Genomic DNA, 15,670 nt, shown 5'->3' on the forward strand with positions numbered 1-15,670 from the left:
TCGCCGTTGCGCTCTGCGGCCCCGGGCGAGCGGGTGTCTAGGGCGCGGCCTGTGGGTCAGTGTGGGGGTGGCGTTTCTCCGGCCTGGAACCCCCATCGGCTCTGGTGTGTGCGTGTGCCAGTGTGGTCCACGCGCATGCGGACCGCGTGAGGGTTGGGTTGTATGTATGGTGCGTGCAGACGTGAACGTGTGTGTGTTTGGGGAGGGGTCCAGGTTCCCGCCCAGGTGTGTGTGTGTCGGGGTCCCGGCGTGTCTCCAGCTGCATATGTCAGGGTCCCGGTGTGTGTCCACCCAGTCCGCTGAAGGGGTGTGTGTTCAGCTTTGGCTGCTCAGGCTGGGGAGGGGACAGAGGAGGGAGAGAGTTGCCCACCCCCCAGGCTGGCCGGGATGCAGATCCTCACATCAGACGGACACAGGGCTCAGGGCTGCGCTCAAACAAGTGTCCAGTCTCTCCGAGCCCAATTTTCTCTCAGTAAACGTCACCTCCCTCCTGAATTGCTATGAAGCTTAGATGATCTTATCAATACCTAGAACACAGTATGCACCTCTTAATGGCAGAGATTAGAATACATCCAACTCCTATACATCCTTCAAAACCCAGCTTCAGTGTCCCCTCTTCCAAGAAACCTATCTGGCTCCCCCCACTCAAAGCCCTGGCCCCACCTCTGGCCTCCTGCAGCTCTGGATCCCTCCTCTGGGCCCCTCCAGACCCCCAGGGGCTGCAGACTTGGGGGTCTGGATCCTGAGAGCAGAGTTCAGTTCTCCCTGTGATGCGAACCGAAAGTGGGTTAAATGAACGCGCGTGTGAGATGCCGACAGATTTCGGTGCCACACAGAGATTTATTGGCACGCAGTTAGTGGGTGGGTGGAGGGGAGGGGCATCAGGGCAGCTTCCAGCCTGGTGTCCGGCTGGGACCCCAGCGGGCTGCCGGCTCCATGAGAAGCAGGGACGAGCCCAAGTTTGGCAGAAACCCGAGCTGTGTGGCTCACCCAGGCCCTGGCGGGACGGACACTGAGTTCTAGGACACAGGAAGCTCCATCTCCGGCCGGTCGCCTGGCCGCGGGGAGGGCCAGGGGTGTCCCTTTCTCCACCTGGCCTGGCTTGACCTGGCGTGACCAGGACGGAAGAAACTGGGGCGCCAGGAGAGGCTCCCAGAGTGTGGGGCCGCGGGGCCACAGGTCACAGCCCCCGGGGACTGGCGGGAGCAGGTGGCCTAGAAAGACCTCAGACAGCTCAGAAAAGAAGGAAGGAGGCCCCCCAACCCCAGGCAAGGCCAGGCCCAGGAGGGACCGCCCACACCCCACTTCACAGCCTGGGGAGACTAGGCTCACACCCAGGGTCAGGGTGTCAGGGCGTGGTGTCCGCGGCCATGGTGGCGGCCCGTCTGGAGTGGCGGATGCCCATGGTGAACGCCGGGGCCCTGGCTTTGGTCACAGTGACCTGCTCGGGGCTGTGGGTACCAGGGCCCGGCGTCTCGTCCCGGGGGCGCGGGGCCCGAGGCCGCCCCAGCATGGTGAAGGCCGGCCGGCGCTGGCGGTAGGCGTTGGGGTCCGGGCTGTCGTACTGTCCCGGGCCTGGGATCTCCGCGGGGTCCTGCGGCGGGCGGGCGGGGGGCGTGCGGCCCACCACCGAGTAGCTGGGGCTGCTGGGCTTGGTGAAGATCTGGGAGCCCCAGAGGGAGGGCAGCGTGTAGGTGTTGGGGGCTGGGGCTGAGGTGTCCGGGGGCTGCGGGCGGAGACGGGAGCCCAGTGTGAAAGCCGGGGGGGTCCGCTGGCGAACAGGGGCCATCTTCTCTGGGCTGTAGGCCCCGGGGCCCGGCGTCACCTCCAGAGCTGTGAGGAGGGGGCAGGAGGGTTGCAATGCACAGTCCCCACCTGCCCTCGGCCCACCGGCCTCCCGGAGCTCAGAGCACTTCCCAAGCAGCCCCTTCCCCGACCTCCCGACACTGTGTGTTGCCCTCCAAGCACCCAGGCCTCGGCCCAGGCTCAGCCCTCCCCTCAGCCTTCCAATTCCCATCCCCGCCTCCCACCGCGTTCTTCAAGGCAGCCCCGCAGTCCACTCCCTCCTGCCCCCCACACCCTCCTTCTAGGCAGAGCCCTCACGGCCCCGTCTAGGATCCCCTGGTCTAGGTCTTGCCCTCTGTCCAGACATGGCCACATTGCGGTGGGATGGTCCCCACGTGGGTCTAACTCCACCACCAGACTGGGGTCTCATGAGAAGCAAAGACGAGTCAAATCTATTTCAACTCCCCAGCACTTGGCCTCACGCATGTTTGAGTGGATGGTTGAGTAGAAGGATGGGTGGTGAGTGGTTCATTGAGAAGTGAATGAGTAGATGAATGGATCCATGGATGTGTAGGTGGATTGTGGATGGATGGATCATGGATGGATCATGGATGGATGGATGGATCATGGGTGGATGGATGGATCACGGATGGATCATGGATGGATGGATGGATCATGGGTGGATGGATGGATCACGGATGGATCATGGATGGATGGATGGATCATGGGTGGATGGATGGATCACGGATGGATCATGGATGGATGGATGGATCATGGATGGATGGATGGATCATGGATGGATGGATGGATGGATCATGGATGGTTCATGGATGGATGGATGAATGGAAGGATGGACGGATGGATGGATGGATGGATTGGATGATGAACAGGTGGACAGGTGGGTCAGTTGGTGAGTAGATAGATGGGTGGATGGATGGAGGGGTGAAGTGATGGATCGGTGGGTGGACGAGCCCAAGGGTGACAGGTTGAAATGAAAGGGTGGGTGGATGGGAGCCTGGAATTGGGTAATTAAGTCAGGCGCTCTGGTTGAAAGTGAGCTGTTTGGAGCCTGTGAAGGGGACTGTCACATTCGCACAGTCCCCTCTGCACCCTGCTGGGTCCTGATGCTGAGGACGAGCCCTGGCTGCTCTCGTGGCCCCACGTGTGCACACAGTCACCGTCTCCCTGGCCCACTTCACTCATGCAGGTTCTCTCGGGCCCCCGGCCCCTCTTCTGAGTCCCGTGGATTTCGTCATTCCAAAGACCCTGAAGTTGTAAGAACCTCAGGGACAGGAGGGGAAGGAGAAGACAGAGGTGGGACAGTCACAGAGACCCCGAAAGGGCAGGGTTCTCACAGGGCAGCCTAGGTCAGCCACTCACCCCGATATTTGCCCCGGCCCTGCATGGAGTAGGCAGGGGTGCAGCTTCGGCCGAAGCGGGTGACGTTCGGGTCCAGGAAGTAGATTGGCCCAGGGCTGGCATCCTGCGGACATGCTGGGGAGAGGAGGCCAGGGTTCTGAGGGCGCCTCTGACGGCCCCACGCCGCTCAGTGCCCCTGGTAGTCCTGGGGCCCCGACGCCCTCCAGTCGCCCCCAGCAGGGACCTCGGACCCCGGAGGTGGGGTTGCCCTGACCCGGAGCCCCAGGTCTCTGCTTGGACCGTGCCCTTGTGACCAACGCTGTCCCGCCCCCAGCCTCTCCTCGCCGTGGGCTAGGACCCAGCGGGTGGATTGGTCAGAGCTGCACAAAGTAAGATGGAGCAGGGTCTGGGTGGGGTCCTCTCTTTCAGTCCCCAGCTCGGTGGCATGTGACATGCTTGGGGAGGGGCTCGGGGTGGCCTCTGTGAGCCATGTCCTTGGGCACCTATCCAACTACTCACGATGCCATCGCCACTATTGTTAAGCACACACGTCTGTGTATAGCAAGTTTGACGAGGATGAATTGGTCTATGTACTAAGTGCGTGTCCACACACGTGACACCGTGCACGCTTGTGTGTGACAAATGAGTGAAGCCCCGCTCAGGCCATTTCCCACCTCAGGACCTTTGCCTATGCTGCAAACTCTGTTGGAGTCCCCTTCTTCTCCTGGGGGCCCCACCGAACTCCTACTCATCCGACAAAGCCCAGATGCCATGCCCCCACCTCCAAGAAGACTTCCCTGGACATTTAGCAGAGTCTATGCTGACCTCCACCCCGACCCCCCAGCCCCAGTGTCCTGGGACAGGACCGGAACTGGGGGGCTGGGTGGCTGTGGGTCATGGGCTAAGTTCTTAACCCCTCCCAGGGACAGATGCGAGGCTGAGCCCTCATTCGCCTTCTGGGGCCCCTTGCGGCTTCCTTTGGGACTGAAGGCTGAGAGGGGGCTGCCGGCACAGCCACCGCTCCCAACAAGCCTCCATCTGCATGAATCAAACACCCCACGCGCGACCCTCGCAGCCCCCCGCCCTGGCCCCCGCGGGACCTCGGAGCAGCTCCAGAAGTCGGGAGATGGAGCTTGTGGGCACCGATGTGCGGAGCACAGGCCTGCCGGGACGTGGCGGGGCCACCGCGCTGGCCTGCATCCCACGCCTGCTCGCGCCCTGCCGCACCCACGTCGGGCTGGAGGAAAGCGGACGTCAGAGGGGCGAGGTCACCCACCGACCAGGCGGCGCCGTGGCCTGCTGACCCACCAGCCCTGCCCATCCAAACCACAGAGAATCCTCCTTGCACCCTCGCCACAAGCCTGTGAGACAGGCAGGGCCTGCGAGCCCCGTTCTTGTGGTCGGGGAAACTGAGGCTGGCCCTCGAAGCCCACGTGTATTGGGCGCTGACTGGATGCCAGGCCCAGTGGAGGTGCTTCGAGGCATTTAATCCTCATTAACGAACGTGTCCCGGTATCTAAGGTTTGTGTGATCCTGACGACAGCTCTGTAAGGAGAGCGTTGTCGCTGTCTACGGAGGAGGAAACTGAGGCACAAAGGAGTTAGGACTCTGCAAAGCCCAGAAGGCAACACAGTCCTGACCGCCACACACTCCTCCTTCCATTCTCTCCATCAACAAGGAAACAAAGGCCCAGAGAGGCACAGCATCTTCTCCTGGGTCACACAGCAAGCTGGGGTTCGGGCAGCCCTCCTAGCTTCCTGCCTCACTCAGGGGGCCTGGAGCTAACGGAGCTGGGGAACACTCCCTGGGGGGAGCCTGGAGGCCCAGGAGGCCCCGCTCCAGCCCCTGCATGCCCCCCTACCCCCAGCATCCCCCACCTCCCCGCCTTACCCTCGCTGGGCCTCCGGAAGAGCGAGTAGGCGGGACCCGTCACCTTGGTGCAGTCGTGGTTGGTGTAGCCAACGGTGGATGGCAGGACGTACAAGCCTGGCCCAGAGCCTGCGACCAGAGCCCCCAGTCACAGCCCAGAGACGGGGGGGCTGGGGCCCAGCCCCTGAGCCTTCCCCGGGCTCCCACCACAGTCCAGGGTGTCAGGGGAGCTGCCTCCCTGCCGGGGGCAAAGGGCGGGACACAGGCATTGTGAGTCACAGGGGAGCAGGGCTGCGGGCCAGACCCAGACACTGTCACAGGAGGGAAACTGAGGCCAGGCACAGACACAGTCACAGGAGGGAAACTGAGGCCAGACACAGACACTGTCACAGGAGGGAAACTGAGGCCAGACACAGACACTGTCACAGGAAGGAAACTGAGGCCAGACACAGACACTGTCACAGGAGGGAAACTGAGGCCAGATACAGACACTGTCACAAGAGGGAAGCTGAGGCCAGACACAGACACTGTCACAGGAGGGAAACTGAGGCCAGGCACAGACACTGTCAAGGAGGGGAAACTGAGGCCAGACCCAGACACTGTCAAGGGAGGGAAACTGAGGCCAGACAGACACTGTCACAGGAGGGAAACTGAGGCCAGACACAGAGACTGTCACAGGAGGGAAACTGAGGCCAGACCCAGTCACAGGAGGGAAACTGAGGCCAGACATAGATACTGTCACAGGAGGGAAACTGAGGCCAAACACAGACACTGTCACAGGAGGGAAACTGAGGCCAGGCACAGACACTGTCAAGGAGGGGAAACTGAGGCCAGACACAGACACTGTCACAGGAGGGAAACTGAGGCCAGGCACAGACACTGTCAAGGAGGGGAAACTGAGGCCAGACACAGACACTGTCACAGGAGGGAAACAGGCTGGTGAAGCACAGGGACTTCTCAGAGGCTCCTGTCTCAGCTGGGCTCCCGGGACTTTCCAGAAGCCCTACGGGGTGAGGGGTGGGGGTGGAGCAGGAAAGGGTCTCATGGCCACGGCCGCCTCCCCACGCCCACGCATACCCTTCTCCACGGTGGCTGCCCCGCAGGTCTTCCGCAGGCCGGTCTCTGGAATCTGGCACTCGGTGGCCCGCCGGCCCAGGGGTGCTGTGGTCAGCCGCGGGGCGGGGTTGCAGCCCAGGGTCCCCATGGTGGCAGGTGAGGGGCTGCAGGGAGCACGGGGCTCGGCAGTGCCCGCCCTGGCGTCTCCCTCAGCGGCAGCAGCTCTGGGCTGCGGGTGTCGGCACCGTCCCCGATCCTCACGGCTTCTGCGGATGCTGGCAGGGCCCCGGCCTCACACACCCTCCGGGGACGCACAGACAGCCCCTTGTCCCTCGGCGGGGAGTCTTGGGGCCCTGGCCCCAGCCGGCTGGTCGGGCGGACGCTGGCCTGGAAGTGGGGCCGGGATCGAGTGTCAGCCGGGCGGCTGGACAGTCCAGGCAAGAATCCGGTGTCAGCAGAGCGAGTCCCCGGGGAGCCGGCCAAGCTGGGCAGCCAGGGCCAGAGCAGGGCCCAGGGAGCCAGAGCCGTGAACTTGACACCCTCGGCCTTGTAGCTGGAGGGACTGGTGAGGTCATGGGGGGCGTGGTTCCATTTCTACAGTTTGGGAAACTGAGGCATGGCCCAAGGTCATACAGCAAGTTCGCCACTCTGGGAGTCGCAATGATGGGCCCAGAAGCCTGCCTGCCTGCTTTCATTCATCCAGTCAGCACTTATTGAGCACTTACTGCATACCAGGTTCTGTCTGGGTTGGTGGCAACAGGACAAGAACAGACGGACAGGAGCTGATGTTCTCAGAGGAGAGAGAGAAAAGAAACAATAAATTAGTAAATGAACACATGGGGTATTAGAAGGCATTGAATGTTCTGGAAAACACAGAGCAGTTGGGAGGATGGGTGCAAGCCGAGGATTAGGGCAGGGTGAGAGGTCATGGCATTGAGAAGGTGAGAGAAGAGCATTGCAGGATAGGGGAATGGCCGTGCAAAGGCCCTGGGGTGGGAGGTGATATTGGTCCTCCAGGGCAGCCTGCTGACTCCCAGAAGTCGGTAGGATTTACTCCAGCCCATTGCAGGGTTTACTTTCCTGCCTGCACTGAGGCTTCAGCTGTGTCAGGCTCCGAGCAGCGGCTCAGGAACACTTGGCTGGACAGGACTCAGATTCCTGTCCCTCCATGGTGTCCTCGTCAGTTGAGGGATCAAGGGCCCTCCTGCGCTGCCTTTTTTTTTTTTTTTTTTTAGGAAGATTAACCCTGAGCTCACATCCGTGCCCATCTTCCTGTACTTTATATGTGGGACGCCTCCCACAGCACGGCTTGACGAGCGGTGTGTAGGTTCACACCCGGGATCCAAACCGGGGAACAAACCCAGGGCTGCTGAAGTGGAACGAGTGAACTTAACCACTGCGCCACCGGGCCGGGCCCCCCGCACCGCCTTTTTTTAACAGCGTGATTGAGTTACAATTCACACACCACACAGATCACTCCGCCATGGAACGTTAACACAGTCCACCATTTTTAAAATATTTTCATCAAAATGTCATAATCTACATAAAAGATCATAAATCGAGGCTTAAATGCTAATATTAGAAAAGAGGAAAGATCTCAAAATCAATGACTGATGGGTCTACCTTAAGAAGCTAGAAAAAGAGCAAGAGAAGGAAAGAGATGAAACATGTAACAGTGGGAACGCACGAGAGAGAAAACCGCAGAAGAGCTAACAGAGCTCCAGAAGCTGGTTCTTTAAAAGCCAATTTGTTAAACCTCCAGCTGGACGGATCAAGAAAACACAAGGACGGGAGGGATTTGTGAGGAAGATCACAAGCCCGATGCCAGGAAGGGAAGGGGGACATCACTGCAGATCCGCACACGTTACGGGGACAACGCGGGGCATGCGGAGCCGCAGAGAGAAAGGTCCCGACTCTGGGACAAAGGAGATCTTCTGCCCAGCATTTCCGGTGTCACCTGCCACGTTCTGCACCTTGGGGACCTTCTTCACAGGCGTCATCTTGTTCAGCGGTCTCAGCATCTCACTGAGGAGGTGCTGCCACTGACCCTCATCTGTGGCTGCAGATGGGGAAACTGGGGCACGGAAAGGGGGAGTGATGGGTGCAGGTCCCTCAGGAACTCATCGGCAGAGCCAGGACTCGAACACAGCACTCTGACTCTGATTTCAGATCAAAGCTCGGGGTCAAGACTTCTCGGTTCTGGGGCCGGCCCAGTGGCCCAGCGGTTAAGTGGCCCAGCCTGGGGTTCGTCAGTTCGGATCCCGGGTGAAGACATGGCACCACTTGTCAAGCCATGCTGTGGTAGGCGTCCCACATATAAAGTAGAGAAAGATGGGCATGGATGTCAGCTCAGGGCCAGTCTTCCTCAGCAAAAAGAGGAGGATTGACAGCAGTTAGCTCAGGGCTAATCTTCAAAAAAAAAAAGACTTCGTTCTAATCCCAGCTCAGCTTCCTGGGAGTGCTGAGAATCCTCTGTGGACTTCCTCGATGCTCTGGATAGACCCACGTCCTCGCCGTCACACAGGACCCCACACAGTCCCATCCCCACTCCCCCTCCTCTCGCCTCCCACCCCTCAGTACTTGGTCTCTCCACCCTTGCTATTCCTTGAAGCTGCTAAGCCTTCACCTCAGAGCCCACACCAGCCCTCCCTCCGCCTGCCCTCCCTCCTCCTGCCCTCCCTCCATCTGCCCTCCCTCCTCCTGCCCTCCCTCCGCCTGCCCTCCCTCCTCCTGCCCTCCCTCCACCTGCCCTCCCTCCTCCTGGGATGCCTCCACTCAACCTCCCTCCACCTAGGATGCCTTGACCAACAAGTCAGCCCACAGCTGGCTCCACCCTCAGTGACCTGTGGGCCCCTTGACATTGGACGAGCCACCTTCTTCTTTCCAGAAGCAGCACAAACTCCAGAACCATGGACAGAACTGGGCACTGAGGAGGGAGGCAGGAGATGAACACCCAAGCTCTCTCTCCTCCTGCTCATCAGTGCCTCCCCCTGAAGTGCAGGAGCCCGGGGACAGTACCACTGAGGTCGGCCTCGAGGACCCAGGGCCAGGCAAAGAAAGGACAAAAGTCCCATCTGGAGGCTGTTCCCCAAACCCATCACACCCCATGCCTCAGCCCCCCGCCCAGGCCACATCAGCCAGCCACGCAGTGCAGACATCCGGATGCACTGACTCAACCCCAACTGACTTAGTTTCCCCTCTGTTATGGCTATGACCCTGTGCCTCCTTCCCAGGGATGGGACCCTCCATCCAGGGTTGAGCTGGGACCCAAGCCCAACTCCCTCAGTTTCCCCTCTGTGAGATGAGCTACCACCCCTCTGCCTCCCTGCCAAGGACAAGACCTTACATTCAGACGCCATCCAGGACTTGGCCCCAACTGTCTCCATTTCCCCATCATGATGTGCGAAGGAGCCAAGAGCTGACACAGGGGTGGGGACAGACTGAAATGGCCGCCCAAGCCTGTGAAAGGCGGCCTTGGGGACCTCTGGGCCCAGCGACCTCACCAGACTGAGCTCAGGCCCCCTCCAGCTGGCCAGGCCCTGCTTTGATGCCACCAGCTTCTCTGTGGACACTTCACCACCGCCAAGTAAACAGCATGGAAATGAACACTAATTAACTCGAAGCACGTGCAAATGAGCCACGTTTTTACTCCAATCTGATTCATTGACAGAAGAGGGCAGATCAGAAAAACAGGAAAAGGAGGCTGGACCTGGGGTGAAGGTGCGCCCCGCCCAGCAATCGACCACCAGCTGCTGGGCCTCCTCAGTTACGGCCCTTATCACATTTATTAATTCAACGTGTGCATCTGGGCGCCAAGCATGAACAAAACACACGAACTCCCGGCCTCACCTTTTTTGGAGAGAGGCAGACAAATGAGTCTTAGGTTACCCTAGAAGCTGGCAGGGCGTGGGGGGGAAATCAGGGCCAGGAGGCCTTGGAGGCGTGGGGAGTGTGCAGTTTGAAATGGGGACGTCAGGGGGCCTCACTAGGAAGGTGACGTTGGAGCAGAGGCCTGGAGGTGAGGAGGGAGCCGAGGGGATCCGGGGAAAGGGCCCGGGCGGAGGGACGTGCCTGGTGGAGGGACAGCGGGGCGGCCCGTGCGGCTGCAGCGGAGGAGTGAGGAGGCGACGGAGGCGGCGCGGCGGGCGGGGGGCGCGGGCTCCCGAGGGAGGGACGTGGGGGCCGCGCGGCTGCGGGCGGAGCGGGGACGGCGACTCGGGCTCGCCGCGCCCTCTGGCGGCTGCGGGGCGAACAGCCGAGGCGGCGCCGGGAGACGGGGAGGGGACGGCGGGGGTCCGGGAGGATGCGGGGAGGATGCGGGGACGCGGGAGGGATGATGGGGAGGATGCGGGGATGGGGGAGGGGACGGCGCTGGTCCAGGAGGATGAGGGGAGGATGCGGGGATGGGGGAGGGATGGGGGGAGGATGGGGGGACGGAAGGAGGGACCGCGCTGGTCCAGGAGGGACTCGGGGAGGATGCGGGGATGGGGGAGGGATGGGGGGATGTAGGTGCGCGCGCAGGCAGGATGCGGGGATGGGGGAGGGAGCGGGGTGGAGGGGCGGAGGATGCGGGGATGGGAGGAGGGATGATTGGGTGGGGAGTGATGGTGAGACCGGCCCGACGCTGGTGGAGGAGGGGCCAAGAAGCGGGTGGGTTCTGTGTCTACTTTAAAACTAGGACCAACAGGATCTGATGTGGGGCTGGGGGAACCAGAGGTGTTGAGGCGCCTCCAGGCTTCAGGCCTGAGAACGGGAGAGGATGGAGCTGCCTGTAGTTGGGCATGGGGAGGGCAGCGATGTGGGAGGGGTGTTTTAGAAGATCAAGAGTTCAGTTTTGGAATTGTGGGTTTGGGGCTCTCTGGGAGATGACCCCGGACACCTGATGGTCAGCCAGCCATCCAGGTCTGGGTTGTTGGTTGTCTGTCTACACCCAATAATAAGTTCCCCCAAACACAGCGGCTTAAAACAGCACACACACTTATTCCGTGCCAGTTTCTGGGCGGCAGAGCTGGTCCTCTGCTCAGGCCGCACTGACCCTGTCGGCCAGGGCTGGGGCTCGTCCGCTGGCTGGACTGGGGCAGGGTCGGCTCCAGGCTCCCTTGGGTTGTGGAACTGACTTCCTTGTTGTTCTAGGACGGGCCCCTCCTTCCCGCTGGCTGCTGGCTGGAAGCCCCTCTCAGCTTCTAGCCACGTGGCCCCCTAACATGGCTACTTCATTCTCCAAAGTCAGCAAAGGAGAAGGTCGGGGCCACAGGCAGGGCTGGAGCTGGCGCTGCGTTTACGTGGTGTGAGCAGGGCCCCCGCCAAGCACCCCGGCACTTCCCTCTCAGCTCCCCCGTCTCTGCCTGGATCTACTGGCTCCTTCTTCAGTCGCTGAGAAAATGCCACTGCCCCCAAAACTCCCCATCTTCCTCTTTCCATGTAACCCCCTTTCTGCGACCGAATGATCTTTTGAAATCAGAAGTCACCCCAAACCTGTGTCCTGCCTACGAAACCCTCCCTGGGCTCCCACGTGCCGTGAACGAACCCACACTCCTGACCTGGCCTCTGGGTGTTGGCTGTGAGGGCAGGGACCGCATTTATTGGGCACCTACTATATGCCAGGGTCTGAGCTAGGCGTTGGGGACTCAGAGTCAAGCAAGACAGCCCACGAGAAAGGATGCGAACCACAGGTGTAATATTGAATGTTCCAGTAACCATAACCAAAAAAAGAGAAAATACCTTTCATAACACATTTCACCCCAAATATTATCTTTTCAGCATACAAAAGTTACAGATATTTTGCATTCTTTTCTTTGTGCTGGTCTTCACAGTCGGGTGTTTGTGGGGGTTTTGGGGGGTTTTTTTTGAGGAAGATTAGCCCTGAGCTAACATCTGCTGCCAATCCTCCTCTTTTTGCTGAGCAAGACTGGCCCTGAGCTAACATCCGTGCCCATTTTCCTCTACTTTATACGTGGGACGCCTACCACAGCATGGCTTGATGAGCGGTGCCATGTCTGCACCCAGGATCTGAACTGGTGAACCCCGGGCCACCGAAGTGGAACGTGTGAACCCAACTGTTGCACCACAGGACTGGCCCATGGTGTATGTTTTGCACTCACGGCACATCTTGGTTCAAGTACTCGGTGACGACATGTGGACGGTGACAGCACAGGCTGGAGCGTTTCAGTCCAGAATCAACCCCTTAGTCCAGCAGCTCTCAACCTGGGGTGATTCTGCCCCAGGGGACCCTGGACACTGTCTGCAGACAACTCTGGGTGCCAAGACTGGGGGTGCTCCTGGCATCGAGCGGGACTCTGCGCAACACCCCGCAGTGCTGAGGGGGAGACCGGCTGCACACGGCCACAACCAGCATCTTGTCACAGCTTGGCAGCCGCTCACAAATCAGTGACACCCGTGCAGCCAGCGTGAGATCCTGCAACCTGGTGTTTGCAGCCCCCAGAAGCCCCCTCGTGCCCCGTTCCAGTCGTCTGCTTCCCTCCACCCCATAACCACCATGCTGACTTCTAAGGCAGGGCTGTGTTGTCCCTTTTTTGCTCTATATGAACGGACCTGTGCACTGCATTCTTATAAAGCCTTTCCCTCAACCTCGTGCGTGAGATGCATCCTGCTGTCGGGTGCAGTGGGAGACCACCTGCTTCCATTGCTGGGCGTGATATTCCATTGCGTGAAGATACCGACCTTTATTCCAATGTTCACAGCGTTCTGGGTGGAGGGCAGGGCCCTGCAAAGGCCCTGGGGCAGGACTGTGCCTGGCATGTTGGAGGAACAGCGAGGAGGCCAATGTGGCTGGAGCAGAGGGAGCAAGGGGGAGAGAGGGAGGAGGGAGGGCAGGGAGGGGACAGAGAGGGCAGATGGTTGGGGCCTGGTGGGTACAAGGAGGACCTGGCTGTCACCCTGAGGGATGTGGGAGCCATGGAGGGTTTGGAGCAGAGGGGCGTGGTCAGGTGTAAGAGTCAGGAATGGCTGCCTGGCCTTGACCTGAATCCTCTGAAGGACAGATTTGACCTCAACCCAGAGGAGGGGACCAGCTGATTTCTTCAGTTGTTTACTGTCCGTTTCTCCCACGCTCCTCCACGTATGCAACACGCACACACGTACACACAGGAAGAGGCAGGAGCTGTTCCCAGTGCCTCTTTCTGAAATCTCGGAGGGCCAAGGGTGAGGACGCCCCCGGAGGCTGGGCTTGTTGGACGACCTGTTCTCTGTCCCCGGCACACCAGCAGCGGCAGGCCAGGTGTTTGCAGGGGACGCCGCCCCACCCAGTGTCGGCTCATGCTCTGCCCTCCCAGCCACTGCCATCTGTCACTTCCCCTCCCCAGGGGCCCTGTCCCTTGTCCCTTGTCCTTTGTCCCGCGGCCAGGCCCCTAACTCAGACTCACGTGTCTGCCTGGCCGCCTGCCCTTTGTCCAGCGGGGACTCTAACAAGGGAGCCTTGTTCTTCCTGAGGACGAGGACGCTGCGAACCCGCGGGTCTCCCCTCCCGCCTCCATCCCAGAAAGAGCGGCTCTGCACGTGGGACAGAGCGGGGACGAGCCGGCTCTCGTGTCTGTGGGTCCCTGGCTGCACGGCCACCGTGTCCCCCTTTTGCAAAGGACATCGAGGTTCAGGGGGAGGAAGGGCTGGCATTGAGGACCGGGTGGCAGGAGGGGTCCCAGCAGGCTTTCCTGGAGCCTGCGAGGTCCGACTGCCCAGGTCCTCTCCCTGCCTCCAGCCTGACCCAGCCCTCGGCCTCCTCGCTTTTCTAGAACAGACCAGGCGGCTCCAGCCGCGGGCCTTTCCCACGTGGACCCTAATTCTTTTGGCTTCCCTCAAGTCTCGACCCCCAGACTTAATTCTACGGCCTGCCCCGGGCTTTCTTTTCCCACGTCCTTCGTCACCAGCTGAGATCGCACACAGCCCTGGCCCGAGGGGCGGCGGCAGCCGGAGTCCCTGAGGGCTGACTGTTCACGCGGGAGTTTTGTGAGCTGGGGACGTCCTGTTGTGGCTCGAAATCAGCCCCGAGCCCCGAAGGGAGCGTCTGCCCCACGGCAACCAGCGCGGCTACACCTGTTCAGCCTCCACGCACGCAGCTGCCTGCGCATCACGCTCGGAGTCGAGGTCCCCGGTCCCGCCTCTCCGCCGTCACCCGGCACCCGCCACACCGCCTGGCACTCGGTCTAGCAGGCACTCAGTGAGCATCCGCCGAATTAGCGAGCGACCGACCCTCCCGCTAGCGACCGCTCGGGCTGGGACATCCGCCCCACGACCCTTAGACCAGACGCTGAACCCCAGCGCGACCCCATCCGGGCAGCGCGACCCGGCCCCCGGGACCCAGCGGGCCCGAGGTCGCCACCCCAGCCCGGGGGAGGCGGGAACGCCAAGCTGCCGCCTGTCCCCACCGCGTCCCCGTGTGCAGGTCTTCACCCGCACCTGTTTCCCGAGACCCGCGGCCACTCGACCCGGACGGCCGGCATCGGGCCTCCCGGGCCCTGGACGACACGGCGCGGGTCCGAAGAGGCCGGACCGCCCGCACTCGCGCCCAACACGAGTGGACGCTCCGCACCTCCGTCCCCGAGCGGCACCATGTCGGCAGGCGAGGCGGGGCTCCGGGCTAGAGAGGCCTGCGGCGCGCGCGGCCTGGCGGGAAACGCAGTCCGGGCCGCAGACCCCCGGCGCCCGCGGCATGCCGGGAGTTGTAGTCCGGCGTTGCGGGGTCGGCTCAGGGACTGCCGAGCCTTGAGGGCGAGGCCGGGGCGCACACCGGCAGAGGCTGAGCCGGGCGAGTCGGGGGCTGCCCGCGGCCGGAGTGTCCCCCGCGGTCGCGCTGCAGGACGGGGCGCCCCGCGGGGCGGCGCGTGACCGGCGGGAAGAAGCGGCTGGACTGCAGTTTCCTGCTGGACGAGAGGACGGTCACCAGAGCGGCGGTGCCGTGAGTGCCGAGCCCCGGCGACGGGTCCCCCAGCGCCGGCCCTGACCCCGGACCCCGCCCCGACCCTGAGCCTCAGTGCCGGCCGGACCCCGGACTCCGATCCTGACCCTCAGCGCCTGCCCCGACCCTGACCCCCAGCACCAGCCTGACCCCAGACCCCAATCCTGACCCTGACCTTCAGCACCGACCCTGACCCAGGACTCCAATCCTGACCCTGACCCTCAGCACCAGCCCTGCCCCTGACACTGACCCTCAGTGCCGGCCAGACCCCAGGACCCTGATCTTGACCCTGACCCTCAGCACCCACCCTGACCCTCAGGATCAGCCCACCCTGGACCTCCCTCCCACCCCTAACTGTGCTGGGCACCCACAGCCCACCTGGACTGGCTGGGACTCCGGTCTCTGCCTCGGACGCTGAATCTGACCCCATTCCCTGCCCAGGACCCCCAAACCCAGCCTGTGCACCCAGACCCCTGCCCCAGACACCCAGGCAGAGTCTGCAACCCGGTTCCCCAGCTCACTGCAGAACGCCCCCAACTCCACCCTGACAGCAGGGGCTCTGAACTGAACCACGGCGTGACCCTGACCTGGCTGCCAGGCTCTCATGCTGCACAGGCCCCCTGGGCAGGAATATCCCTGAGGGGTCTGGCTAGGCCGCCCAACCCTATTCTCCCAGGTCTGCCAGCCCGT

General features: G+C 61.8%; 1 protein-coding gene across 4 annotated transcripts; it reads right to left on the reverse strand.

Moving 5' to 3' along the window:
• Positions 1 to 829: 829 nt before the first annotated feature.
• Positions 830 to 10,045, reverse strand: CIMAP1D (CIMAP1 family member D). 4 transcript variants are annotated; one of them, XM_014845698.3, is made up of 5 exons: positions 9,919 to 10,045; positions 6,091 to 6,851; positions 5,035 to 5,142; positions 3,166 to 3,279; positions 830 to 1,833 (listed from the first exon to the last, which is right to left on the reverse strand). In XM_014845698.3, exons 2-5 carry the CDS (start codon positions 6,215 to 6,217, stop codon positions 1,349 to 1,351), a joined length of 834 nt encoding a protein of 277 aa, XP_014701184.3. In that variant the 5' UTR covers positions 6,218 to 6,851; positions 9,919 to 10,045; the 3' UTR covers positions 830 to 1,348. The 4 variants fall into 4 exon arrangements, with proteins under 4 accessions (XP_014701184.3, XP_044609363.1, XP_070347671.1 ...); XM_044753428.2 differs by lacking the exon at positions 9,919 to 10,045 and adding an exon at positions 4,245 to 4,381 and having other exon boundaries at positions 5,035 to 5,251; positions 6,091 to 6,230; XM_070491570.1 differs by lacking the exon at positions 9,919 to 10,045 and adding an exon at positions 4,245 to 4,381 and having other exon boundaries at positions 6,091 to 6,118.
• Between the last annotated feature and the right edge of the window lie 5,625 nt (positions 10,046 to 15,670).

Source organism: Equus asinus, chromosome 20, assembly GCF_041296235.1.
Source record: "Equus asinus isolate D_3611 breed Donkey chromosome 20, EquAss-T2T_v2, whole genome shotgun sequence".
NCBI lineage: Eukaryota > Metazoa > Chordata > Mammalia > Perissodactyla > Equidae > Equus > Equus asinus.